This window comes from Rattus norvegicus, chromosome 10 (genome assembly GCF_036323735.1).
Source record: "Rattus norvegicus strain BN/NHsdMcwi chromosome 10, GRCr8, whole genome shotgun sequence".
NCBI lineage: Eukaryota > Metazoa > Chordata > Mammalia > Rodentia > Muridae > Rattus > Rattus norvegicus.
This window is the reverse complement of record NC_086028.1, coordinates 56,163,624-56,190,849: the sequence shown is the minus strand read 5'-3', so window position 1 is coordinate 56,190,849 and position 27,226 is coordinate 56,163,624. Positions and strand designations below refer to the sequence as shown.

The window sequence follows — 27,226 nt, the reverse complement described above, 5'->3', positions numbered from 1 at the left end:
CCCCCCCCGCCCCTCAATCGAGAGCTGTTGGTCCAAGATGGCGGCTGCCGCGGGGCCTGTGGGCGATGGGGAGCTGTGGCAGAGCTGGCTTCCTAACCACGTCGTGTTCTTGCGACTCCGCGAAGGTCTGAAAAACCAGAGTCCAGCCGAAGCGGATAAACCAGCGACTTCGACTTCACCTTCATGCCCGCCTCTGCCGCCGCATTTGCCGACGAGAAACCTGGTCTTCGGCCTCGGAGGGGAACTGTTCCTGTGGGACGCAGAAGGCAGTGCCTTTTTGGTGGTTCGCCTTCGAGGCCCCAGTGGTGGCAGCGTGGAGCCCCCTCTCTCCCAGTATCAGGTGCGCCAGTCTATCTTGAAAGCATTCAACCTTTTAGTTCGCTTCCCATCTTGGCTGCTTGTGGGTGTGTTAGCGGACTTGAGCAGGCGTCTTTTGGGAACGCCCCACTTCAAGTGGAAAGGTCCATCCTTCATTATTATTCCTCTGAACCAAGTTTATTGTCTCGGTCACTATCAGACGCTCAGAGGTGCTGGTGCTCTGAGTGGGAGAAAGGAGAAGGCCGTGAAATGATAAATGATCGGCGCTCTGAAGAAAAGAGCGTGATAAGTTTGGCGGAGATGTTTTTAGTGGTTTGGCCAAAAGAACCATGTTTAAAGAGGTGACCAACATTTTGGGTTATTGTGAGCTTTTTTTTTTTTTTTTTTTTTTTTTTTTTATTAATTGTGTATACATCATAAAGTTTTCTGCCTGCATGTATGCCTGCAGGCCAGAAGAGGGCATCAGATCTCACTATGGATAGTTGTGAGACACCATGTGGTTGCTGGGACTTGAACTCAGGACCTCAGGAAGAGCAGACAGTGCTCTTGATCCCTGAGCCATCTCTCTAGTCCTATTGTGAGCTTTAACACAGATTTAAAAGAACCAAATTGCCTGCTTGACATGAAAAAGGAAGTTCTGTTTTTGTTTCTGCTTTTTGCTCCTTTGGGTTCTCACTAACGGGTTCGTTTGCTGCCATGCAGGGAACTAAACACAAGCGCACACACACACACACACACACACACACACCCCTTTGGCTTCCCCAGGGAACGCACCGGAGTTGGAACTCTGAGCTAGATCCTCAAACCTTTTTGGCATCGACGAGCAAATGAATGGCATGTCAAAGTGGATATAGTCAGAATGTATTCTAGACTTGCTGTGAGAACTATCATTACTTTATTAAAGTGTTCATTTGTAGTTCTCTTGTAAAGACATTTTTTTAAAGCCAGGACTGGTGATACAGGTCTTTAATCCCAGCACTGCGGTAGCAGAGGCAGGAAGATCTTTTTGAGTTTGAGGCCAGCCTGATCTAGATAGTTCAGAGACTACTTAGACCCTGTGTCAAAAAGAGAGAGGGGGAAAAAAAAAAAGGAACAAGCAAACAAAAAAAAAACCCAAAATGTGGCATTCCAATGTAAAAGATCCAGTTCTCACTGGATTTGATGTAAGGTGCAGCCAGTGCTGTTGAGAAACTCTGTCAACATTTACATATCTACCTACTGTCAAGTTTCCATTAAGTATCAGAAACTCACAAATTATTTCAGTTAATTGTTTCTTTTGATTTTTAGAGAATGGTCCCACTGTGTAGCTTAAGCTGGTCTGGAATCACTATGTAGCCCAGGTTAGCCAGAACTCCTGCCTCAGTCTATGAGTGTTGCGTTTACGGATCAGAGTCAGGCCAGCTTTTGTGTGTGAGAGAGAGAGACAGACAGACACAGAGAGACAGACAGAGACAGAGACACAGAGAGACAGAAGGAGACAGAGAGAGTACACTTGGCTGTATGTGACAATCCTATGTTACCAGACTGACCACAAGCTCCTAATCTTAAGCAGTGCCCCAGCCAGAGTCCAGGTAGATACCCGGATCCAGCATGCTGTGTTCAGTTTCAGTTAATAGCAATCTCATTGCTATGTAGCATTCGATGCAGTAATAATTACTTTAAAACTTTTGTTGTATTATCTCATTTATAAACGCCAAAACAGAGGCTAGGCCTCCTTTATTTTTTATGACCAGTATCTGACGTAAACCTAGAGCAGGCAAGAGCTCCGTAATGTTTGTGACTAGCTTTGGAGGTGGGGGTCGGGCTTGAGACAGTTAACAGCCTGAGTTGTTCTGGAACTCAGTCTGTAGAGCACGCTTACCTCACTAACAGATCTGGAGGCTCCTGATCAGGATTAAGCCATGCACTACCACTGCCCATCTGTACAACAGACATTTAAAGACACATGGGCCTACAGATAGAAAAGCAATTAGAAATGTCATTGTATTCAAAGAAAGCCTTATTTGAAACGGTTTTGGCTTAGCATAATCCTCCATACCAAGGTAAATAATATATTGACATTGACAGTCTCATCATTACTTACTAAGAATAAAAAGAAAATAGAAATCCAAAATGGTCCTAAAAAAAGAAATAGAAAGTACCAGTGTCAGAGTATTTTTGAGGATATGTGATGCTATGACAAATTATTGACACTCCCTTAAAATATCACTCTTTTATTAACTCCACATAGGTGAAGCAGTACTGCTTGTTGCAAAGCTCCTGAAGCTAATCCAGGGCCTTACTTGTAGCCTTGGGAGGCCTGAAACTCAAAGAGAGCCACCTGCATATTCTCCAGTGCGGGAATAAAGATGTGCACCATTTCACTTGGCCTGTCTTCTTTACTCGACAGTGCTGTTTATAAGATGGTTAGCTTTTAACACTTCTGAGTTTATTTACTAGGTATCAGGAGTTTGCTTGATGCCAGGAACACAGAGAGGATATTTAGGAGTGCCTACTAGGTTGTGTCATGAGAAAGTTTAAAAGAGCATTTAGAATGTTTGAGACCTATGGTATTACCCAGAGTTGTATTGTAGAACTACAGAAAACATTCCTTTCTTCCCTGGCTGCAAGATCAGGGGTAATCTCAATCAGTCAATCAATCTCTCTCTCTTAAGGTTTTGTTTTTGTTTTTTAATTTTCTGGGTATACATGTTTCACTGCAAATGAGTGCATACAACATCTGTGTGCCTGGTATACACAGAAGCCAGAGGTTACAAAACCACCATGTGGTCTGGGATACCCAAGTCCTGTGGAAGAACAGCCCTATGGTTTTTATTTTCAGGGTGTGTGTGTGTGTGTGTGTGTGTGTGTGTGTGTGCGCGCGCGCGCGCGTGTGCATGTGTGTGCATGAGAGAGAGAGAGAATATGAGAATGAATATGAATACAGATGCTCCTGGAAGCCAGAAGAGAGTGTCTCATTTGCTGCAACTGTAGTTAATTATAGACAATATGAGCCAAGAATATGGGTGCTGAAAACCAAACTCAGGTCCTCTGCAAGAAGAACAAGAGGAGCAAGTGCTTTTAAGTCTTAAGTCATCTATCTGGTATCTAGAGATATTTCTTGGGGAAATTGACACAATTAGTACATGTTATTAGTACAATGCTATTAGTACAATTAGTACAATGCTATTAACTTTAGGAAATTAAAGTCTGATTATGCATTTAAGCAACTCCCAAATATATTTATATTAAAATTAACCATGTTTACTAAATGGCTTTAATTTTTCAGAGATTACTTTGCATTAATCCACCCTTGTTTGAAATTCATCAAGTCTTGTTAAGTCCAACACAACATCATGTAGCACTTATAGGAACAAAAGGACTTATGGCATTAGAATTACCTCAGAGATGGGGGAAGGATTCTGAATTTGAAGGTGGGAAAGCAACTGTGAATTGTAGGTAAGTTGTATTTTCATTTAGTGTTTATCTCTGTAAGTCGCTAAGACCAGAAGTGGTTGAAATGTATTGAGGGTGCTACTGTTGAAATATTTGAACATTTGTATGGTCCTGCACACTGGCTTCCTGCAGGACTATTGTCCTTTTTTGTTCTTTAAATATTATTTATTTAATGTATATGAGTACACTGTAGCTGTCTTCAGATATACTAGAAGAGGGCATCAGATCCCATTACAGATGGTTGTGAGCCACCATGTGGTTGCTGGGAATTGAACTCAGGACCTCTGGAAGAGCAGCCGGGTGCTCTTAACTGCTGAACCATCTCTCCAGGCCCAGATCACTGTTTCTTAATTTTCAGAATAGTCATCATAGTATCTGCCATTATAGTTTTCTTACTTCATTAATTAGTAAAAGGACCAAACCAGAGGCAATATCAAAACACATTTGTAACTATGTGAACTGGGTGTGGTAATACACAAATGTAATCCCAGCCCTCAAGATGCTGAGCCAGAAGGGTTGTTGTGTGTTCAAGGCCAGCCTGGGCTACATTGTGAGGACCAGGCCTCATCTAGGCTGTATAGCAAAATACTGTCTGAACCGGCAAAATCAAAGTCTATAAAATATATCACCATAAGGTAGAAAATATTTGCATTTTGATTCCTTGGATAAATTCTTAGAATACTCTCAGAATGTCTTAAGAGAAGGAAAGGAACAGTGTTAAAATAGGTTAGAACATGTTTCATCCAAGTTCTATAAACAAATGTTCTTGAAAATTGTCTATTTTAGCACCATCCCGATTGCTGAGAGATTTTTCACCAGTTCTACCTCTCTGACTCTGAAGCATGCTGCATGGTATCCCAGTGAGATGCTGGATCCCCACATAGTGCTGTTGACGTCAGACAATGTGATAAGGTGACCTTTCCCTTACTTCATCATACCTTGTGAATGGGAAGGCTTTGTTCCTTACTTGTGTACTAAATAATTGCTCAGGATATCACAAATAAGTCTCTGAATGTAGTGATGTTTTTAGCTCATTGCCTATTGTAAAGCCATTTTCTCCCCCTTGAAATATTATCTTACTGTATGGACAAGGCTGGCCTTCACCTTACAGAGATCTGCATCCCTAGTGCTGGGATTAAAGGCATGTGCCACCATGCCAGGCTCAATTTTCTGTTTTCTATTCACAGCTTTTACTAATATTTCTCTCCCTGCTGAATGATTGAGGGCTGATTGTTGAACCCTTAATGGAATCTTAAACAGATTTCATAACTTTCTGCTTACTTGTAGTTAGTAAAGGTGGTGCATGCCTTTAATCCCAGCACAGGTAAGGCAGAGGCAGGTAGATCTCTGAGTTCCAGGACAGCCAGGGCTACATAGAGAGGCTGTCTCAAAACAAAACAAAAAACTAACATTGTCTGAAGCCCATCAGAGTGGTACAAGTTTTTAATCCTAACACTCAGGAGATAGAGGCAGATAGATTTCTGGGAGTTCTCCACCAGCCTGGGTTACATACTGAGACCCTATCTCAAACAAAACAAAAAGACCCCAAGTGTATTCAGTTTAAAACTGTGATCTGAAGATTTCAAACTATGTACGTATGTGACCATTTCATGGGTCAAAACTGGGTCTTAAGGGAACTGAGAGTGGAGAAGCAAGCTGAGTCTGTCATCTTCCTTCAGTAATGTACAGTACATTCTGAGGTACATGGCAAAGTGTAAGGACTGGGGCTGCACTCTTCCTCTTAGCTCCTTTAAGATGAGCAGGGACGGCAGACAAATGAGGCAAAGAGACCTTACCTGTTAGCAATGAGTGTGATACCTGACCTTGGTTTAATCCAGTTCTGTCCATTGCTTATGACCTCTATAAATGTGGTGTCTATGCACAGATGGTGTGTGTTAGGGCACATTGTTTAACTTCCCAACTCCCTCATCATTGAGGACATCTGTATCCTACTGTCTTCTGTCTGTTGTCTGTGATCTAGGCCCTCAAGGTGGAAGATTCTCAAACTTGCTATATTCTTTTTTAAAAATTGCATTTAAAAGTGAGTGTGTGTGCACGCACCCACTCATGTGCACATCTACTATAGCTCACGTATGAAAGTCAAAGGACAGCTTGCTTACAGAACTTGATTCTCTCCTTCCACCATGTAGGTCTTGAGGATTCATCTCAGGTTGCCATGGTGCCAGGCAACCATGCCTTTACCTGCTGAGCCATTCTGACTGTCCTTTTATCTTTTTAACCTAAGTTCTACGAGTTTTCATGTGGACCCATACCAGTGCCCTTGATTTCCTCCAAGAGCTGCAGAAAATTAGATAGTAGTCCTTTCAGCTTTCTTACGGTGCCTTAGTATACCACCTTTAGAATTTCTAGAAAAATAGACGCCTTAGACCCTCAGCTCTGACATGGCCGGTTCACCTGAGGATTTCTTTGATGATCAATAGGTTTCTTCCATTTATTTAGCTAGACCCTGAACACCGGTTTGTCTTATTATAGATACTGCTGCATCTTCTTCTTCTTCCTTCTAGAACCTTCTTGTCACCCGCTTAGCTTTGTAGTTGGAGTTAACAAAGAAGAAACAAAATTATCCTACTTCAAACATTACTCCCTACTACCAAGGACTCCTCGATATTCTATTATTTCAGCATCTTTTATGTATGCTAGAAAAGGAAGTGAGGGATGTAGCCTAGAGCTATAAGGAGGATGTCTGGCGCCACATAGCAAGGGTTCTGTTTAAAATACGGAAGCTTAATCCCCTTGTCCTAAGCCTTGGGCCTTGTTGGCCTTGGATGCTTGGCTGCACTTACTTCCTTTACCAACACCTGTCTGTGTCAACAGTGTTTGTATGTGCCTAAGTAGACCACAGTGAACATATTTATTTAGATCGAATTTTCAAAGAGCTCTTGCTAAAGAAATACTTATGTGACTTTTGGCTTGTTTTTGTTTATGTGAGACAGGATTTCATTATTTTTAGCCTTGGCTGTCCTGTAATTCACCATATAGACCAGGCTGGCCCCTAACTCACTGAGATCCACCTGCCTCTGCTTCTTGAAGCTCACATAGCCTGAAGCTCCAGCTCTAGGATATCAGGCACAGACCTATACACAATTTAAAATAAGTTGTCTTAAATTAAAATTATTTTGGTAAAAATAGTTCACTCTTTTTGGATACAGGGGGGCAGCTGTTGAAACAGGGTTTCTCTGTGTAGTTTTGGCTGTCCTTGAACTTATTCTATAGACCAAACTGGCCTAGAAGTGAGGACTAACTGCCTCTGCCTAGCTATTTCACTTCAATCTTTGAGAAAATAGGGATGACCTAATCTTGAGTCTTTTTATAACAAATGCCACTCAGTCTGCTGATCTCTGATCTGTAAAACACTAAGATATGGCCGCTGCTCTGAGGTTTTGTGTCTAGCAGACAGAAGACACCTAGTGTGACTGAAGGGAAGCTGGCAAGCTAGGAGCCCAGCGAGATGACTAGACCAGGATCTCCAGAGGGAGAGGATGGAGGTGCAGGCAGAGGCAGTAAATTATAGGCAGCAAATTGGAGGCAGTAGCTGCCTTAGAATTTTGATAAATGTGGTGGGAAATGTAGCTCAGTGGTCAAATACTTATGGATGGGGCCTGGGGTTCAACCCCCAACACTATTACCCTCTCTCCCCTCACATACAGTGTTGCTAAAGATAGCATTTCTTCAGGTCATAAACCTCCCTCTGACATAGTAAGCCGAGGAAGTAGGAAGCGTTGCCAGGAATAGCAAGATGTTTGACAGTGATGTGGTGAGCTAAAAACTGGTGATTTGAGATTGTAAAAATTCTCTTAAAATTTATTTTAGATTTATTTTATGTGTGTGAGTGTTTCGCCAGCCTGTATGTATGTATACTGTATGTATGCCTGGTACCCAAGGAGGTCAGAAGAGGAAGGATCCCCTACAACTGGAGTTACAACGTGAGCCTCCATGTAGGTGCTAGAGATCAAACCTGGGTCCTCTGCAAGAGCATCAAGTGCTCTCCACTGCTGAGCCCTCTCTCCATCAAATTAGGAGAATCCTCAAGAACTGAGTGCATGGGGGAAGGGGTTCCTTTTCTTGGAAATGAAAGAAAACTTCTATTTTGTTAAGACAGTGTCTTACTCTGTAATTCATGCTGCTCTGTAACCTGTAACCTGTGTAGCTTGTAACTTGCCTTAGCCTCCCAAGTGATAGAATTAATGTGAGCTACCCTCCCTGGCTTCAAAGAGAACTCTTTTTTTTTTTCTAGAATTTACTCTCTGCGTGAGCCTCAGACACCAACTAAGGTGATTGTACTTTCGGAAGCAGAAGAGGAAAGTTTAATACTCAATAAAGGGTATGTTTTTATTCCTGTCATAAAATACTGAGTTTTTAGAGACTATAAATGCAGTTTTACCAGTAACTCCCAGAATTTCCAGAGGTGAGTTTTAGAATGCTTGGGGTATTATAACAAGAAGTTGTAAATCTGAATGTCACTATAACTGACAGCATGATCTCTTTTTGAGGTAATTCTAAAATATGACTGGCAGAAACAGTACATAATAAAATTTGAACAGTTTTAAAAGTGGCCAAGTGTTGGGCTGGAGACTTAACCATTGTGCTGTGTGGGTGAAGCTCATTGCTAAACTCCGCTCTGGATGGGAATAGACTCAGTCCTTCCGGTTAACAGATGCTTTGCTTTGTTGAGACAGGATCTCTAAATAACCTTGGCTGTCCTGGAACTCACCGTGTAGACCAGGCTAGCCTCAAACTCACAGACATACACCTGCCTCTGCCCCCTAAGTGCTGGGACTGAGGGTGTGCACCTCTATTCCTGGCTTTTCAGATTATCTTGTGCTGCCGTGAGCACATGGAGGGAAGGGGAGTAGGGATGGGGAGAGAAGGGACAGGGACAAAGAGGGCACAAGAAGAGGAAGAGTAAGAGGGAGAGGAGGGGGCAATCAGCCCCCTTTATAAAGTCAGGCACAGCTGGCTGTTGCCAGGCAACTGGGGGCCAGGTAGCTATGGGGTTGGAGCTTAGAATACCAATACCTCCCCCACCCTCTCTCCTTCCCTCCCCCCCCCCCCCAGCTGGGGGCCAAACCCAGGGCCTTGCACTTCCTAGGCAAGCTCTCTACCACTGAGCTAAATCCCCAACCCCCCCTCTCTCCTTTTTTTCCTTATCTACTACATGTCCTACTCCTACCACAGATGAAATCATCCTTTGAATTCCAAAACCAAATCCTCTGGCCTCCTGATAGTCTTTCTGATGAGCACAACACATGGTCACGTGTAGTTTACATGGCTAGAATGAAAGCTGGTGCCAACATTTCCGGAATTTTCATTTAGTTATCTTAATGTGTAGTTTTTGTTCTGAACAGGATTCTTGAATATTTTATGCATCTTTATTGTTTTTTGATAGTTTGAGTACTTGGAAGTCCTAGTGGGAGTGATGGTGATATACTTAAGTCTGTGTTGGTTTCTTCCCGTCTTATAGTCATGTTGCTTTTTTGTTCATCTTTGATGATTGTTTACCATAAACATATTTCCTTGATCTTCAAATGTGGGGATATTGCGAGCCTGAGTTGGTATAATTCCCTTAATGTGTTTATCTCTTCTACTGCTGGGAACCAGGGGTTGCTCCAACCTGGAACAGTTTACTCCCTCGTTGTCCCAGCACTGAAAGCTTACTTAGATGTTGTGAGGAAACAGGGTGCCAACCTACGTCCCAACGCATCGTTTCCATAATGGGCAGGACCTGGGTCTTGAGTCAGGGCATATTCTGTCCTGTGGTTTCTGGAGCTAACCCAGTTGGGAGATAGGTGTTTTTGATTTGGTTATGATAGGCACAGTATGTATGTGTGTGTGTGTGTATGTATATATATATATATATATATATATGTATGTATGTATGTATGTATGTATGTATATGTATGTATGTATGTATGTATATGTATATGTATGCACATGTATATGTATATATATATATATATGAGGCAGTAGAGAAAATAGAGTGATAAGAACTCTGCAGAATTCTGGAGGGAGAGGCAGCCTGGTCTACAAAGCAAGTCCAGGACAGCCAGGGTACGCAGGGAAACACTTTCTCAAAACAACAAAAGCAGACCTCTGCTGTGGCATCAGTCAACCTACCGGGCTCCAATCAAGCTTTCACCATGCCTGCTTTGGCATCTGAGAAAGTTTCCTAGTTACACTCAGCTTCTTTGTTTCTGTAGTGAAGCTGTGAATGTACCCGTGATGTGAAGAACTGGCTGAGCTTACTTCTCAGGGTATTGCACAGAGTGAAATGAATCATTCATTAGAAAGTGCTCAGCAACCTCGAATGTAGCTTTATATATATATAGTTACAGAATATAGTTAGGTAGAGTACTTACCTAACATGCACTAGGCCGACAGTTCAACCCCTAGTATGTAATTACGTCAACCTTTTCTATGCCTACCTCAGATCCCAAAGAATGTCTCGGAGGTCTATTTTTACTAATGAATGCCTTGGCCTGTGCCGGGTTCATTCCCACTAGCTTGTAACACAGTCATCTCATTTATACTAATCTCAGTTCTGCCACGGGTCTGCTTTGCTACCTCTCCTCAGTTTCTTACGTCTGTAACTTCCATGTAACTTCTCTTGATCCAGAAGTCCCACCTTACTATTCTGCTTTGTGCTGTAGGCCACAGACTTTTTATTTTAACCAGTCACAAGGTGCTATAGGCAGGGCAGGAAGGACAGAGACACATCTTCACACAGGGTACAGAAGCATCACTCCAACACTAGTACCAGGAAAACGAGATTGCTTAGCGTTTGTATAGGCATAGAGTAAGCATTCATACCTGTTTTCTGTCTGTCTGTCTGTCTGTCTGTCTGTCTGTCTGTCTGTCTATCCGTCTGTCTGTCTGTCTCTGTGTTTGTGTGTGTGTGTGTGTGTGTGTGTGTGTGTGTGTGTGTGTACACATAAGCTCATGTTGCATGCACATGTGTGCCTATGCCTCCTTCAAGGACTCAGTTCCCAACTTCTACCATGAGTATTACAGGGATCAAACATAGATAGTCAGTCTGCGAGTCGAGTAATTTCCCCGGAGTTCTTGCTGTTTTGAGACAGTTCTCACACTGAAGCTCCTCCCGAGACACGCAGTCACTTTAAATAGTGCTCCCACCAACACCCTCCGGGCCTACTTTCTCTATCACCACTTTCTTTCAGGAAAAATGGCACCCGTCTGTAATCTCAGCAGAAAGACTGTTAGAAGTTAAGTCAGTCTGTGTTCTATGTGACCTGGCGTAATAAAGCCAAAAGTAGCAACAACAACAAAAGTCATTTTCTGAATGTGTTATTTTTCCCTCTCACTAGAGAGCAGAGCCTTTGTTTTATGAACCCAGAACAGTACATGGCACACAGCACGTGGGAAATGTCTGTGGAATGAATACAGTTGTATTCATCTAGTTTTGTGTTCCCTTCCATTTCTTATATTTCCATATGTGTGTTGTGTCTACATATTTAACTACTTCAAAATGAAATTTTTTCATTTTTATAATAATTTATTCATAATAATGTTTGTTTTCAACCCTTATTTTTTAAATCTCTCTGCAGAAGAGCATACACAGCATCTCTAGGAGAGACGGCAGTGGCGTTTGACTTCGGGCCTCTGGTGACCGTCTCAAAGAATATGTTTGAACAGAAAGACAGAGAAGCAGTGGCGTATCCACTGTACATTCTGTATGAGAACGGGGAGACCTTCCTCACCTACGTCAGCCTGTTACACAGGTGAGGGACAGCCACTGTTGCTGTCTACATCACCACTGCTGAACTAAGATCCACACCTCTGTCTGAGGTATAGATGAGTATGGTGTACTTGATTATCTACTTCCTTGTGTATTTAAGGAAGTTGTATAATTTAAGATAAGACTAAATTTGGCTCACAAAGTCTAGTTAACTGAAAAGGCATTGTTTCACTTATGTAAACAAGCAGAATGGGTGGGTATGATTAGATGTAATCTGATATTGAAATTGTGGAGGAAAAGGCATGTATACACACAGACATAAGGATTCATTCCCTAGTAGTGGAACGCAGTAAGTACTGAACGGAAGGACATTATTCTGAGTATAGGAGTTGGGGGTTTTTGGAGAGGAGATGTAGTTTGGGACTCACCAAGTCTCAAGCAGAGTTAAACGAAGCATCAGGGAACACTTAGGCCATCTTAGCCACACAGAGGCATCCTAGACCAGAGTATGCAAAAGTAGATGCCACTCAAGGTTCAGTGACTTGACATCTCGGTCTAGAGCACTGAATTCATGTAAAAAAACAACAAATACTAGTTTCTGAGCAAAGCAGAAGGACAGGGAGGGACCAGAGTGGCTTACGTTTATACCTGCTGTGGGGGCAGGGGTGACAGTTAACATCTTTTTTAAAAATATATGAGATTTGCTTTCTTATTGTTGGGGGACTTTTGGAGGATTATTTTTCATTTGTTTGTTTGTTTGGCCTTAGATCTCAGGTTTAGTCATTGAGCCCAGAAAACAAGAGAGAAAAATGAGACCACACTCTGGAAGGATAGATATGTTGAAAGAAGCAGAGAACACACCGGAAACAAAATTGTCAGGAGCATTAACAGGATTAGGCAGCTGCACATGGAGTCACACGTGTCTCATCCCAGCACTTGGGAGACAGACAGACGTCTAGCCTAGTCTATAGAGTAAATTCCAGGATAACCAAGGCTGTGTAGAGAGACCCTGTCTCAAAAAAAAAAATAAATAAATAAATAAAAAGACCAGGCAGCAGCAGTTAACTAGTGATGATAAAGCAGGTCAGGTTAATCTTTGGATTCAGAACTAGAATCATAGGTGATTTTTGCTAGAGTATTATCAGTGGAGTGTTAAAACGGGAACTAGTGTGGCTGGAGAGGTGGCTCAGCGGTTAAGAGCACTGACTGCTCTTCCAGAGGTCCTGAGTTCAATTCCCAGCAACCACATGGTGGCTCACAACCATCTGTAATGGGATCTGATGCCCTCTTCTGGTGGGTCTGAAGACAGCTACTGTGTACTCATAGAAATAAAATAAATAAGTCTTTTAAAAAAATTTTTTTTAAATAAAGGGGAACCAGACTGGATGTGGTACAGGTCAGTAATTCCATCTCACCAAAGGCTGGCATAGCAGTCCTAAGTTTAAGGCTAGCCTAGACTATGTAATGGGACCTTGTCTTTATTTTTTCAGTTTTATCTGTATTTGATGTATATGAATGCTTTGCCTACATTTATGTGTGTGTACTGCACACAGGCAGTGCTGGCAGAGGCCAGAAGTAGACATCAGATCCCTGAAGCTGGAACTAGAGACATTTATGAGCCACATGTAGGTGTTAGGAATGGAACCCTGGTCCCCAGGATTAGCCACTGCTCTTAACCGATGAACCATCTATTCAACTCTTTGTCTCTTTGTTTTGTCTGGTAGTGTTAGTAGTTATGGGGGATGGGACCTCCAATCTTACCACTACCACTAGATGCCAGTCTGCCCCCTGAACCTCACAGTGTGACAGTCTACAGTGTCTTCAAAGGAATAGCGGCATTCTCCTAGAATCCTAGCCCTGGAAGCTACGAGATGGGGATCAGGAATTAAGGCAGCTAGATTACATAGAACTTTGTCTAAAAGGGAAAAAGAAACTAAACAAAGCAAAAATCTGGACTTTGCAGGCACTGCAGTTTTCCTTTCAAGGAAGGTGATCTCAGACCAAGAGTCACCACTGTTGGAGTCTGAGTGGGAAAATGACATGTGAAGTAGCAGTGACTGAAGGAAGACAAAAGTCAAAGAAGAGTAGGGACAGTTGCCTTCTGCGAGCATTTTCCTGATAATGTTTTTATTCTTCCTGTAGCCCAGGGAATATTGGGAAGCTGTTGGGCCCACTGCCTATGCATCCTGCAGCTGAAGATAACTATGGTTACGATGCCTGTGCTATACTCTGTTTGCCCTGTGTTCCCAACATCTTAGTCATTGCGACTGAGTCAGGAATGCTGTACCACTGTGTTGTACTAGAGGGAGAAGAAGATGACGATCAAACGGTGAGTGACAGGCTAATGTTGCTGTATTTCCTATCTTTAATAGCAGGTGTATTTTATAGGCCAGTTTGACTGCTTAATATGAGGAATTCTAGCTTACACGTGGCACTTCTGGTATTTTGGTAATTATATATTTTGTATAAGAATAATTTAGAGTTCATGAAATTATTTCTGACTGTCTTATTAAGGGTTTACACCTGCATCAGTAAGTTGAATTCTCTAAACAAAAGATTGCTTGGGGCTGGAGAGAGGGCTCAGGATAAGAACACTGGCTGCTCTCCAAGAACACCCAGGTTCAATTCCTAACAGGCACAGCCCACAGCTGATTGTAAGCCAGTATCAGGACATCTTAACACTCTCTTTTGGCCTCTGTGAGCACAGACATACTTGCAGATAAAACATGTGGGTAGGTTATTGTGGATATGGGTATGTGCTGAATAAAAGGTTAGACTATGTTTCTTAAAAACTTTTAAGGTGTTTTTTGTTTTGTTTTAATTTACTTTTTAAAAATAAATACTTGTTTAGAAAAAGGGCGGCCATGCTGGAAACTAAAAGTGATTGGTCTGCAAGCTATTTCTCTAACTGCTGTTCTTTGATTTTTGAGACAGTGTTTCACTATGTGGCTAAGGCTGCCTTAAACTTTTTATGGGCTAAGGTGGTCTGTGACTGAAATCCTCCTGCTTTACCGTGCCCAGTCAGTGCTGGGAGTGCAGGTGTGTGCCCGATTTCCTGTTCGTTTATTGACACCACTGTTAGTGGTGATTCTGGGCCTCCATAGTCTTGTTTTTATTTTGGGTTTTTGAGATAGGGTCTTCCTTATGTAGCCCTGCTTCCTTTGGGACTTACTACATAGACCAAGCAGTCCTGGAACTCACAGAGATGAGTCTGCCTCTGCCTCCCACATATTAAAGGGATGCCTCATACCCAGCTGACTTCTGTAGTCCTTGGTAACAAGGTTTGGACCTTTGTACTAAATCTCTGGACCACTAGGCTGGCTTTTCCTCAGGCTTCTGATGTTTTTGTTGTTGTTGAAGGTTAACAGAGGAGATAGATGTTTAAGGATAGGTTAGGACTATCTGACCAAACATTTGAAAGGACTGTCTGACTTCTTTGTTACTGTATTTGTGTACATTTTCAAATTCTTAAGAGGTCAAAAGTTCAGTCTTTGTGTTTTTAACAGTTAGAAAAATCCTGGGATCCCAGGGCCGACCTCATCCCTTCTCTGTACGTGTTTGAGTGTGTTGAGTTAGAACTTGCCCTGAAACTGGCGTCTGCAGAGGATGATCCCTTTGCTTCTGACTTTTCCTGTCCAATTAAACTGCATAGAGGTGAGATGTTTACCCGTTGTATTTATACTAATTTATCATTGTCGTTTGTTACTTACCACGTAGTCTGTCTCTGAGCTCACAACTTTTAAAAAGTTAATTAGATTCTTTTTGGACTTTTAGTTACTATGTAGTACACTCTTTCCTAGGCAAACTCAAGTTTTAACATACTCACCTTCATTGTGGCTCCACTTAATTGTGTGTGTGTGAAGTTTGGCATCAGAGGACAGCTCTCTGGTTCTTTCCATTTTACATGGATTCTGACGATCAGGTCTGTATGGTGGGCACTTTACTCACTGGTGCCACCCATATGTTTAATGATGACTTTTTCCTGATCCTAACAAAAGTTGACTTCACAGGCTGGCATAGTGGTCATATCTCTATTCTCAACACTCAGAAGGCTGAATCAAGACCATCTCAGATTATATATGAAAGCAGTATTCCTTATATAATAAAACTGCGAAGAGAAGTCACTAAGCATGTCTAGTTAGTGTTTTGAGCAATATAAAAATTAAGTATTAAGAGCTTGATAGGTGAGTACACAGTGAGGTGAAATAAGGTAAGGTATTTGGTTTCCTTATAAAGAACATAGGTCTTAATTACTATTGTATTGCTATGAAGAGACACCATGACCAAAGCAACTTTTTTTAATTAATTTTTATTTAGATGAGTGCACTGTCGCTCTCTTCAGACCCACCAGAAGAGGGCATCAGATCCCATTACAGATGGTTGTGAGCCACCATGTGGTTGCTGGGAATTGAACTCAGGACCTCTGGAAGAGCAGTCAGTGCTCTTAACCGCTGAGCCATCTCTCCAGCCCGTAGAGTCCCATTCTTAATCCTTTACTTTGAACACCTAAAAATAAATATGAAATGGTTTACCTGATAGAAAATATGTTTAGAAAATTACATTTCAGACCAGGCCTGGTGATGCACACCTTTAGACCTACTAGCACAGCAAGAGGAAGATAGATCACTGTGAATTCGAAGCCAACCTGGTCTACACACACCATCAGGCCAGCCAGGGCTTCTTAAGATACTGTCTCAAAAGAATTACGAAAAGAAAGTAATATTTACATTGTGTCTGTTGGTGGTAGTGTAAGATTTATTAATTATGTATACAATGTTCTGCTTACATGTATGGCTGCAGGCCAGAAGAGGGCAACAGTGCACAAATATGGAAATCCTGTAGACAGTTCCATCACCATATGTTTTTACTGGGGTAAATTCTTCAGGTTTCCTAGTTGCTACCTTTAATCTCTGATGATCCTACTTATAGATCCCAAGTGTCCTTCGAGATACCACTGTAGCCATGAAGCTGGCGTACACAGCGTTGGGCTGACTTGGATTCACAAACTGCACAAATTCCTTGGATCAGGTGAGTTACTAAGTTTCTGTGTTTCCCAGTAAGTTTCAGAGAGTCTGACAAAACATAGTGTGGAGAAGAAAACAATAGAATCAGTGAAACTAAAGGTTCTTTAGAAGGGTGGTCATCATCAGAGCTGATGAACCTTTAGCCAGAGACCAAATATTAGAACAAAAAAAATTAAAATTACTATAGTCAGAAAACAAAGGTAGATTATTATTAAGCCTGTAGAAATTTAAAATTTTTAAGGGAAAACTGAACTTGGTGATTAGAAGGCCTAGATGAAATGAATGGACTTCAGAACTGATTGGAATGTGAGGAGGGGGACACCACTTGCCCAAGACCAAGTGACTTTACATTTAAAATACTGATTCTCCATGAGCTTCCCCCAAAAGACAGCACTTCTTACCTCAACCTGTAATACCAAAGCCAAGCAATTTTACAAACTAGAGTCAAATATGTTTGACAAATATAGACACAAAAAATTGACTTTTATTTATTCCAGAAATTCAGGCTTTCTTTAGCATCCAGCTCTATGAGTTAACATAAAATAGAATACAAGGGGGTCTGGGGATTTAGCTCAGTGGTAGAGCGCTTACCTAGGAAGCGCAAGGCCCTGGGTTCGGTCCCCAGCTCCGAAAAAAAGAACCAAAAAAAAAAAAAAGAAAAAAAAAATAGAATACAAGGGACAAGTGTGATTTTTTTTTCATATATAAAAAAATTAAGATTTAACATCTTTTCATGTTAAAAACAATCAAAAGGGCTGGAATATAGCTCAGTGGCAGATCGTTTGCCTAGCATTTAAAATTGATTCTGATCCTCCATACTACTTAAAACAAAAAAAAAAAACAAAAAAAAAAATCAAGAAACTAGTTTTAGAAAGGAATTTCGTCAAAATAATAAAGAGCACCTATGAAAACCTGACAGCAGACACCATGCTGAATGAAATGTTTTTTGTTTTTGAATATATTTATTTTTTGAGAGCCATCCATGCAAATGTATTTTGATCATCATCACTCCCTCACACACACATCTTCCCTAACTCCTCTCAGACCCATTTCTCAAGCCCAAAGCCCCCTTCCAACTTCATGTCTTTTTTTTTGTTGTTGTTTAAAGTAGCCTAAGTCCAAACTGTACTGCCTGTACTCTCATGTATGTGATACCGTGCATTTGAACATGTCACCTCCTGGGAGCCGCACACCTTAAACTGGCTCACCCTCTCCCAACAGCCAGCAGCTCTCAATAAATGCTCAGCTGGCTTTGTCTGAAAAGTGCGCCCTTCGAATAGCAGTGGCTGAGACAACTTAGAAACATTTAAGAAATGACAGCACGTTCACTTGGAGCTTTGTGTAAGGATATTAATTTCTATAATGTGTCCTTTTGTAGATGAAGAAGACAAGGATAGTTTACAGGAGCTCACTGCTGAGCAGAAATGCTTTGTGGAGCACATTCTTTGTACAAAGCCGTTGCCATGCAGGTAAAGACCCTCCTCACTTGTGAGAGTGTCATGGTTATCAGGTATTTACCTAAAGCTTTCTTGTGCTTCAGAGCCACTCCACAGTTTCTTGTATCCCCCAACTGCAGCTGGTCATTTTCTCTTAGATAATTTTTTATTTTCTTGTCTTAAATTCTTCAGAGAAGGGTCCCTTAATTCTCCAGGCTAATTTGGGGCTTTCTTGGTAGCATATCTCCCAACCCCACCTCTCATGGGCATGTGTGCTATGAAGGTAGTTTCTTATCTTTTTATTAGGATTCTGTTGGCTTTGTGCCTGCTTAGAGTATAAGAGTGCCTAGCGGATATTCAGTGGTGTTGGTGAGTAAAGAGAGGTGCATAGAAGAGTCTAATACACTTTTATGTGTATGGGTCTAAAGTTTGGAATGGTCTGTGGTAGCAAAAGTGTCAGCATTGGAGCTGTGCTTCTGACAAATGTTGACCAGGAAAAGATCTGGAGTCAAAAAGGAGACTTGATAACAAGCAACACATAATTCTGAGCACTGAGTGGAGCAGCAGAGCCCAGAAGGAAACTTGAGGAAAGGGTTCAGAGAACCCAGATCGGAAGTGTGACGAACGCAAGAAGCTATTTACAAGAAGACAAAGTAGTATTGGATAAGCACTACCAGGCCATAGAGTAGAGACTCAGCACAGTACTGGAAGGATTGAGGAATGACAGCAAAATGTACCAGGTTAGTAACTGGACAGGAACTATAGCCTTACTTGGCTGGAGAGATGGCTCTGCAGTTAAGAGCAGAAGACCCAGCCTCAGTTCCAATAGCCACAGCTCACACCCACCTGTAACTCCAGTAACTGGGAGTCTGATGCCTTCTCCTGGCCTCTCTCAGCACCAGACACACTTGGTACAGAGACATGCAGGCAAGACACCCATACACATGAATAATTGTGTAAAATGAGAGTAAGGCAAGGACATGGCAGTGTGAGATGGGACTCGTGGTTTACGAACATGGAGGCTTCTGTGACTGCTGCTGCCTCCTCCCCTTTTTTCTTCAAGGGCCTAGGGCCCTGTGTATGCTAGGCACACATTCTATGGCTGAACCGTAGCCTTGGTTTTCTTTTTCTTCCTGACCTATACTGGCTACATGTTGTATACATATATTTTTGTATATAGATTATATACTGACAACTGAATAGAAGTTTATTGAGAAGTATAGACTTTGGTTAATTTTACTGTGTGATGTTTATTTACAGGTTTTTCTTTCTTTTTAGATAAAGTTTACTTTAGAAAGAGACATAAGGGCTGGGGATGTCTGTGGGTGACAGGACTTGCTGAACAATAAGATCTGAGTTCAGATTTCTGAGTAGACGTAAAGAGCTAGGTGTGGCTAGGTCCTATGTCTCCCTCTTCCTAATAGGAACAGGAACAGGAGGATAACTAGGACTTGCTGGTTGCCAGCATAGCTCCGTGAGACCCTAGCTCAGGGACCAAAGTGAAGCTGTGCCTACACACAGGTGTGTGAACAGGCACTTGTGTGTACACTCCACTCTCTCACATGGTTGCTGCTAGAAAATAAAGAACAGGTTAAAGGGAGCCAGATTGGGCACAGTGAAGCTTCCCATAAAGCCACAGTAGAGAATGTTTGACGGACAAAACAAAACATGAGCTTGTCTGTAAGCTGAGAGGAGATCCATAATGGGACACTTTGAAACTGTACGGTTGATGGCACACTTCAGATGCGAGTGACAAGAGGTGGCATTGCCACTAAGGTGTAGCAATGTGGTTAGGCACAGGGAGAATGGGCATGTAGACCAGTTAATAAGGCACATTGGTAGAGACAACAGTTCCTATTTGAGACCCTTGTTTTTTCCCCACTTCTGGTGAAAGAAATAGAAGGAAACAGTGCTGTGCACACCACATGAAATGAAGCTGTCCTGTGGCAGGTGTTGGGTCACTGGGTATGTAAGATTCCAAAGCCCTGTTCACTCAGATCTCTGAGCAGTTTGTTGGCACTGGACAAGGTTCACTGAGATAGATGGGCCTTACATGTTAGTGGGGAGAAAGACATATAGGCTGTGTATGCCTGGGTAACTGGCAAATAGCTTATAGATTGCTAAGTGGGAGCTTGGTTTAAACTGATCAGAGTACATTGTGTTTCCAAGTAACCATGTTTGTGGTGATTACTACATTGACAGTCTGAACGTCACAGGCCCCAAAAGGCCATGGACCAGTCATACAGTTGCTATTGGTTCTGGTGCACTTGCTGCTTTGTAACTTACCTCTGACTGTCTCTCTCTAGGCAGCCAGCTCCAATTCGAGGATTCTGGATCGTCCCGGATATCCTGGGGCCCACAATGATCTGCATCACCAGTACCTATGAATGTCTCATAAGGCCTTTATTGTATGTCCCATTCTGTATTAGTCACATAGCTCTCTTTAATTCTGCCAAATCAAAGGTAGAAAAATGCTCTTAATTCCTAGTTTGACTGACTCTGTATAAGCTTTGGCTTCTGAATTTAGTCGGTATTTCTGTTTTCTTCATCTCTGAAAAGTTTCATTTTAGACATTGTGGGATTTTTTTGACTTGTTTTGCCTCCTAAGAATCATAGCTTTTCTGTTCTGTTTTTGGGATAGGGTCTTAGTCTGCAGTCATGCTGGCCTAGAACAGGCTTTACCTTATCTGAGATTACTATTGTGATTCCTTGCACCCAGCTAGAGATTTTCTCCCCAGTACAGAGGATTGAGACACTGAACTGCACTGTTGGAATTGGATTTAATTGACTGCTACTTGTCAGGCTCAGGTATAAGATGTTTTCCTGTATGCCCTCCTGGACACGTAAGAGAAGCCCCAAGGAATCTAATGATTCCGTGTAATAGAAGAAGGCTTAAACAAGTCATTGGTTGCACATAGCTCTGGTGTACGTGAGGGTCTGCCTGGTCTCTTTTTTTGCCAGCCTCAGAGGGACATCAGACTATGCAAACTCTGATAGAAAAAAAAGCTGAGTTTATGGATTAAGTTGTAGTCACCATTTTCCTTTTCCAACAGCCTTGGAAGGTTGGGTCTTATAAATGTAGGAATAGACATGAAAACCAAGTCACTGGGGTGTCAAACATGAGACCCTCCAGTCCCTTGGTGTCCATTCAGAACAGGTATTTCTGAATACTGGCAGAAGTGTGAAGGGTTTGCATTCAGTTACTATTCTTACGTGTTTTTTAGAGATTGACCAGTTACACTGTTTGACAAGAAAAAAAAAAAAGACATTAAAATTCTAGCAAATTTAAACAAAAGAAATACTAGGAAAACATTTGCGGGTGAGACAGGCCTTTGTAGGTAAGAGTGCTTGTCACTGACTCTGACAACCTGAGTTCAGTTCCCAGAACCCATGTGATGTAGAGAAAGAGAAAACTCTCCTTTAGACTGTCCTCTGACCTCATACATGTGCTGTACCATGCTGTGCACATGCACATAAAACAGATAATAGGGAAAAGCAAAATCTGGGGATTAACTTTTTTTTTATAAATCCATTATATACCTACCTTTAGTGTTTTTTAAAAAGCTGGTCGGTCACACTATTTGGATAATAAAAACATCAATCCCAAAGAGAAAACTCTTTAATTATCAGGATAATTTTTAATCATATTTCTGCTAACTGCCTGAAATACCAGTTGTCTACATACTAACACTGATTTACAAAGCTCTTCCAAAGATGAATTGGTGCCTTCAAAGTATGGTACTTACCTGCTGCCAAAAGCCACAGACCTTTGCGCTTTCTCAGAAATTGCCTTTGGAAATGTTTGAGTGTAATTTTTAGAAAGCAAATTACGTAGAAGCAAATCTAGTACACAGCAGTCCTCTGGTCCCACCCCAGCTTTCATCTAAACCAGACCCAAAAACAGCTTGGTTAGTGCTTTGCAAGATCTTGCCTTGATCTTTTCAAAAAGAATTTTAAGTCCAGCATGCATTTTGAGTCAGAATGCTCAAATAGCAAGATCAGAGTTCCCCAAGATGACCTTTTAGGCCAGAACACACGTTCTTGTAGTTTTCCAAAAACAGTGTGTCTTTTAGGTTCTAGGTCCTCGGGTTTTAGAGAAATGTGGCTAGGAACTCTGTAGTGACCTGACTTGTTTGTTTTGCAGAAGTACAGTCCACCCAGCATCTCCTCCCCTGCTCTGCACCCGGGAAGATGCTGGAGTGGCAGAGTCTCCACTGCGCATCCTGGCGGAAGCCCCAGACTCCTTTGAGAAGCATATTAAACGAATCCTGCAGCGCAGCGCCGCCAACCCGGCACTTCTCAAGTACGAGATTTAGGGCACACAACTTCTAACCGGTCTTCTTGGTTAAAATGGGGATTGAACTTAGGGTTTTGTGCTTACTACCAAGTGTTTATCATTGCTTTTGGGTCATTTCTGTCCTTACTGTGGTGCGGTGGGAGGGGACTTCAGCTGGTCTAGGACTTGTCTATTTGGTTGTTTTCCTGGCTAACGAAAATGACCAACTGTTCTTCAAGGTCATCTGAGAAGGACTTGGCTCCCCCTCCCGAGGAGTGTCTTCAGCTGATCAGCAGGGCCACCCAGGTGTTCCGAGAACAGTACATCCTCAAGCAGGACCTGGCCAAGGAGGAGATTCAGCGGAGGTACTGCCTGTGGTGAACAGCCTCTAGTCCTTGCTAGGGGTTGGCTCAGTTATCGTCTGTGGAAGCCTGGCTTTCCTTTCAACTTGACTACTGCTTCTTTTTGAAGGGTCAAATTATTATGTGACCAGAAGAGGAAGCAACTAGAAGATCTCAATTACTGTCGAGAGGAGAGGTGGGTATCAAACCCGACAGGAGAGGACTGACACAGAGTGGTGCACGCTACTCACTCGGGATGCTGTGCCACATCATGGATCCCAAAATTTCTCATTTCTTTAGAAAAAGTCTCCGGGAAATGGCCGAGCGCTTAGCTGACAAATATGAAGAAGCCAAAGAAAAACAAGAAGATATCATGAACAGGTCAGGGGTCATGAAGCATCAGTTCCCTGCCTGCACAGGGTTAAGGATGCTATGAGTACCTGGGTACCGTAGTGTCCGTAAACCTATACAGTAGAATGGATCCTCAACCCTTTGAAGTATAAAAGAAGATACTGTCCCCAACCCCTTCTCTATTGTCTCCTCACACACCAAATTCTTGAATTACAGACTTTCTCTTATAATTAGCAGTCTTTACTCACATTTCCTTCCTTTCCTTAAGGATGAAAAAAGTGCTTCACAGTTTTCACACTCAGCTCCCAGTCCTCTCGGACAGTGAGAGAGACATGAAGAAAGAGCTACAGCTGATACCTGACCAACTTCGACATCTAGGCAATGCCATCAAACAGGTAAGAATGGGGCAGGCTGGCTAATCCAGGAAATAGTTTTATGTAAAATGTGAACAGTAAAACAGATACTATAAAAATGTGTGGCAACTCCATCAAAATATATGTGTTCTGTTTGATACTTGAGGTTACTATGAAAAAAGATTATCAACAGCGAAAGATGGAAAAAGTGCTGAGTCCTCAGAAACCCACCATTACTCTCAGTGCCTACCAGCGAAAGTGCATTCAGTCCATCCTGAAAGAAGAGTAAGTCGATGCTTTCCTATCAGCTACTGTTGTGAGGCAGGCTTTCCCTGGCAGTATACCAAAAGCTGCCTGTCTGCCTAGATAAGAATTCTGAGTCGAGGCATTTGCTTGCAGATTGGCGGCACAAAAGACAGAGGCTTAGATGAATATGGTGGGGTGGCAAGTAGTGGCTCTCCTATAATTTTGTATAATCAAAAGTACATCCCAGTTATGACTGGCAGTGTTCCTGGGGCTGTGCTTTAGCTCAGTGGCTGATGTCCTGGGTTTAGTCCCCAACACCACACAGAAAACCACTGCTGTCCGCCTGAAACCTTTTCAGGTTATTTAGTATTAGCAAAGCCACTCTTAAGTCTGTTGCAACACTTAAAGAGTTTGAATTCTTACAACTGGGCATGGTGCTGCACACCTTTAATCCCAGCATTTGGGAAGCAGAGGCAGATGGATCTCTGAGTTTGAGGCCAACCTGATTTATAGAGCAAGTTCCAGGACAGCCAGGGCTACACAGAGAAATCCTATCTAGAATGGTGGGGGTCCTTGCAGCTCCGTACTAAGAGGTCATCTTACTCATTTTTATAAATTGAGTCATTTGATGACTTTGCAGGGGTGAACACATACGAGAAATGGTGAAGCAAATCAATGATATCCGAAATCATGTCAACTTCTGACACCACCTGAAGTTAAGGACAGCTGAAGGCTTACAAGCCCGTGCTGCAGAACAAGCAGGCAGCATAATCTAATTTATAAAGACGAATTTGGATAAACTATGGTGTGGTTATTCTTTTGTTATTCCTTTTGTTTTATAATACTTGAATAAATTTTTATTCAAAATTTCGACTTTGCTTTTATTTAAAGTCTATGGGTTGGTTGGTTGGTTGGTTTTAATTCTGGTTTTTTTTTGTTTGTTTGTTTTTTTTCGGAGCTGGGGACCGAACCCAGGGCCTTGCGCTTCCTAGGCAAGCGCTCTACCACCGAGCTAAATCCCCAGCCCCTTAATTCTGGTTTTAATTCAGCTCCTGCTGCACAGCCAGGTCCATCCATACATGAAGGCTAAGAGCTTCATCTTCAGTAGCAATACCAAAACCGTGCCTCTGAAGGGAACCAGAACCCTGGGATGCAAAGGAAAAGGCCACACACACACTCAGCAGCAGCTCCTTTAATGTGAACACTTTGTTCGGGGCATGCCTTCGGTACAGTCAGCACGATAACCTGCACTCTGCTCAGAGCAGAGCTGACGGTCTACAGCTGCGTCCTCACGGGCACCAGCACTTCCTTCCAGAGCTCAGGCTGGCTATGTCTGTGTCTACTTGGTGGGTAGGAGGTGCAAATTCTAGCACCTTAAAAGAAAAGGAACATTGTGGTCTGTTGCATACAGTTTGTCCTTGGCTTTAGGTCATCTTTTCATACCTGCCAATTTGAGTTCTGAAAGGTTAAGTATGGTACCTGTCTAGAAACGACAAAGTGACTGCCATTTAAAAGCCACATAATAAGGTATGTTACAGTTTAAGAGTTAAGCCAGGTCAGACATGCAAGAGAACAGGTCTACACAGACTGAATGCAGTACAGGAAGGTGTGTGAAACTAGGCTGACCTTTCCTCTCACGGTGAATTCACCTCCTAAACCAGATCTCTATGCAGAAAACTTTTTCTTAAGTTTAAAGAACTGTTTCTTACCTGGTGGCGTAGCATTAGTTTATTTCATCCAACCTAGCATTTCAGTTTCTCTTCCTCTGGGATGTGTTTCTCAAATGAGTGGATCCCACCAGTTTACATTTGCCACAAGTACACACTCTTGTAAACAGTGCCCTAATCATGATGCTTTTACTGTTCAATCCCCAGCTTCAGGAGAAAAGATCTGTAAGATACTTGATTTCGGCAGAACAGTTCACTGGAGGGAGAGACACGGTTCAATATGCTTATGAATTATCCATTCAGTGTGGCCAAGGGTGATTCAAACAAATCAGCTTGGGGCCTAGGGACTAGTCTTAAATCTAACTTAATCACGTTATAATTAATAGAGTCCCCTTAACTCAATGAGGGTATTATGTTCCTTTTAAACCAAGTAGCACTGTATACAAGGGGACTTTAAGCCAATGTTTCCATGCATTGGCAAGGTTTTAGCAATATTTCTGTAATTCATGTTTACTTTTAAATTCATAAATCATGACTATAAAAATAACCTATGGTATGGGATAAGTAGACTTTCCTTACCTGTTTTATTAAAAGAAAATAGCAAAGATCTTGAGGGCAAATTCATAATGATTCATTAACAAAGTCCATTTATGCTGTGAAGTGATGGTAGTTAAGCCAGAAAAGTCTAGTTTACTTATTCCCATAATGTTCCTTACCAGCTGTAAGCCAACACTACTCACAAAAATTACTTGAAGACATTTTTATGTTCAAACTGCATGAGTGAAATAGCATAGTTGGCTGTGCACTGGCTGCTCTCGGGGTAGCCTGCAGCTAGTACATGAGCACACTTCTACTTTCTCCACCACTTCAGAAAGCTGCTCAACAGCCTATTCCACTGGCTGCTTCTCCAAACAGGAAAGGAATCTCAACCCTTGGAAAAGGGGGGGGGGGGGGGGGGAAACAGATGGGTAAGTTTCCCAGCCTCACTGTAAGCACAGTTGCTTACACCTTAGGTCTAAACTGCAAAACAAAAATACAAAGATCTATAAACCATCACCATTCTGTATGTGACACTCTAAATAGTATGCCTCTGAGGCAGGCTGAAAATAAGCAGATCTATACATGTGTACTAGATGTCAGAGATAGCTTGTTTTATTAGTATTATTTTCCACTGATCCAGTAACTAAAACACTTCGAAAGGGTAGATGGTGCCAGTTATTTGCCCTGGTACCTTTGGGCCCAGGAAGTTCATCATGGTGTGCAGACAAAGTGCTTCCAAGGTTATTTGTGCTTTTTTTCCATAAATTGATATATATATATAATATATATTGGCCTCAGCCAAAGATTCAGATTCTCCTAATTTTAATTGCTTTTGTTTGCCATGGTCCTATAGTTCTCAAGCAAGTTACAATAGCATTTAAGGTCTTCCAATAGAAGGAATGGTTAAAAAGGAAACAAAATGCATTGAGCAAGGGAAACACAATCAATAGCCAATGGCCTGCTCTCACTCCACATTTTAATATAAAATACTCACACAGCGCACTACACCTCTCTGCTAGCTGAACACTGCTACTGATGAGCCCCAGACCACAGGAGAAAGAAACTTTTCTCTCCCAGTTTGTATGAACAGAAAACGTAATTCCAAACACTATTGGGAAGTTGCTTTCATGGCAGGAATTATGTTCCAGAGTCCACGCTGGAGGAAGCAGGCAAGGAAACAGCACTTTTCTGGCACCCAATCTGATCCCACGCCTGTTGGAATCGAGTCCAGTGTCTCATTAGTGTTCCCTTTGAAACGTCTGTTGGCTGTCCCTGCACACAGCAGCCTTCTCCCTCCAGAACTGCATTTCTCCAGTCCTCCTTTTGCTGTGACTTCTTCCATTAAGAGTTAAATAATAATTAATGTTATTCTAAAGATGAGTTAAAAACCCAAAATGCAGGTCAGAATCCTGCCATCAGGGTGTCATGTCTCAGGGAGCTGGTTAATGTCTGTCAGTTTGGTATCATTCAGAATTGCCCGGATCCTCTCCAGGGAGTCTGCTTGCCGGATCCTCTCTAACTGCAC

At 42.1% G+C, this 27,226-nt stretch overlaps 2 protein-coding genes across 7 annotated transcripts in view; one reads left to right on the top strand and one right to left on the bottom strand.

The window, feature by feature from the left end:
- The first annotated feature begins 20 nt into the window (after positions 1-20).
- Nup88 (nucleoporin 88) lies at positions 21-24,364 on the top strand. Its single transcript, NM_053616.1, has 17 exons — positions 21-340; positions 3,587-3,756; positions 4,540-4,665; positions 8,009-8,095; positions 11,337-11,510; positions 13,610-13,796; positions 14,974-15,121; positions 16,397-16,495; positions 17,870-17,960; positions 20,234-20,335; positions 22,072-22,230; positions 22,443-22,568; positions 22,675-22,740; positions 22,845-22,925; positions 23,164-23,290; positions 23,415-23,533; positions 24,135-24,364. The coding sequence occupies exons 1-17, from the start codon at positions 38-40 to the stop codon at positions 24,196-24,198; spliced, it is 2,229 nt and encodes a 742-aa protein (NP_446068.1). The 5' UTR covers positions 21-37; the 3' UTR covers positions 24,199-24,364.
- Rabep1 (rabaptin, RAB GTPase binding effector protein 1) overlaps positions 22,072-27,226 on the bottom strand; it is a 104,037-nt gene continuing 98,882 nt past the window's right edge. For 5 of the 6 annotated variants that reach the window (XM_063269681.1, XM_006246795.5, XM_063269682.1 and 2 more), the window contains one exon: positions 22,072-27,226. In XM_063269681.1, coding sequence (XP_063125751.1) covers positions 27,125-27,226 — 102 coding nt within the window. In that variant the 3' untranslated portion in view covers positions 22,072-27,124. The other variant, NM_019124.2, reaches the window with a different exon arrangement.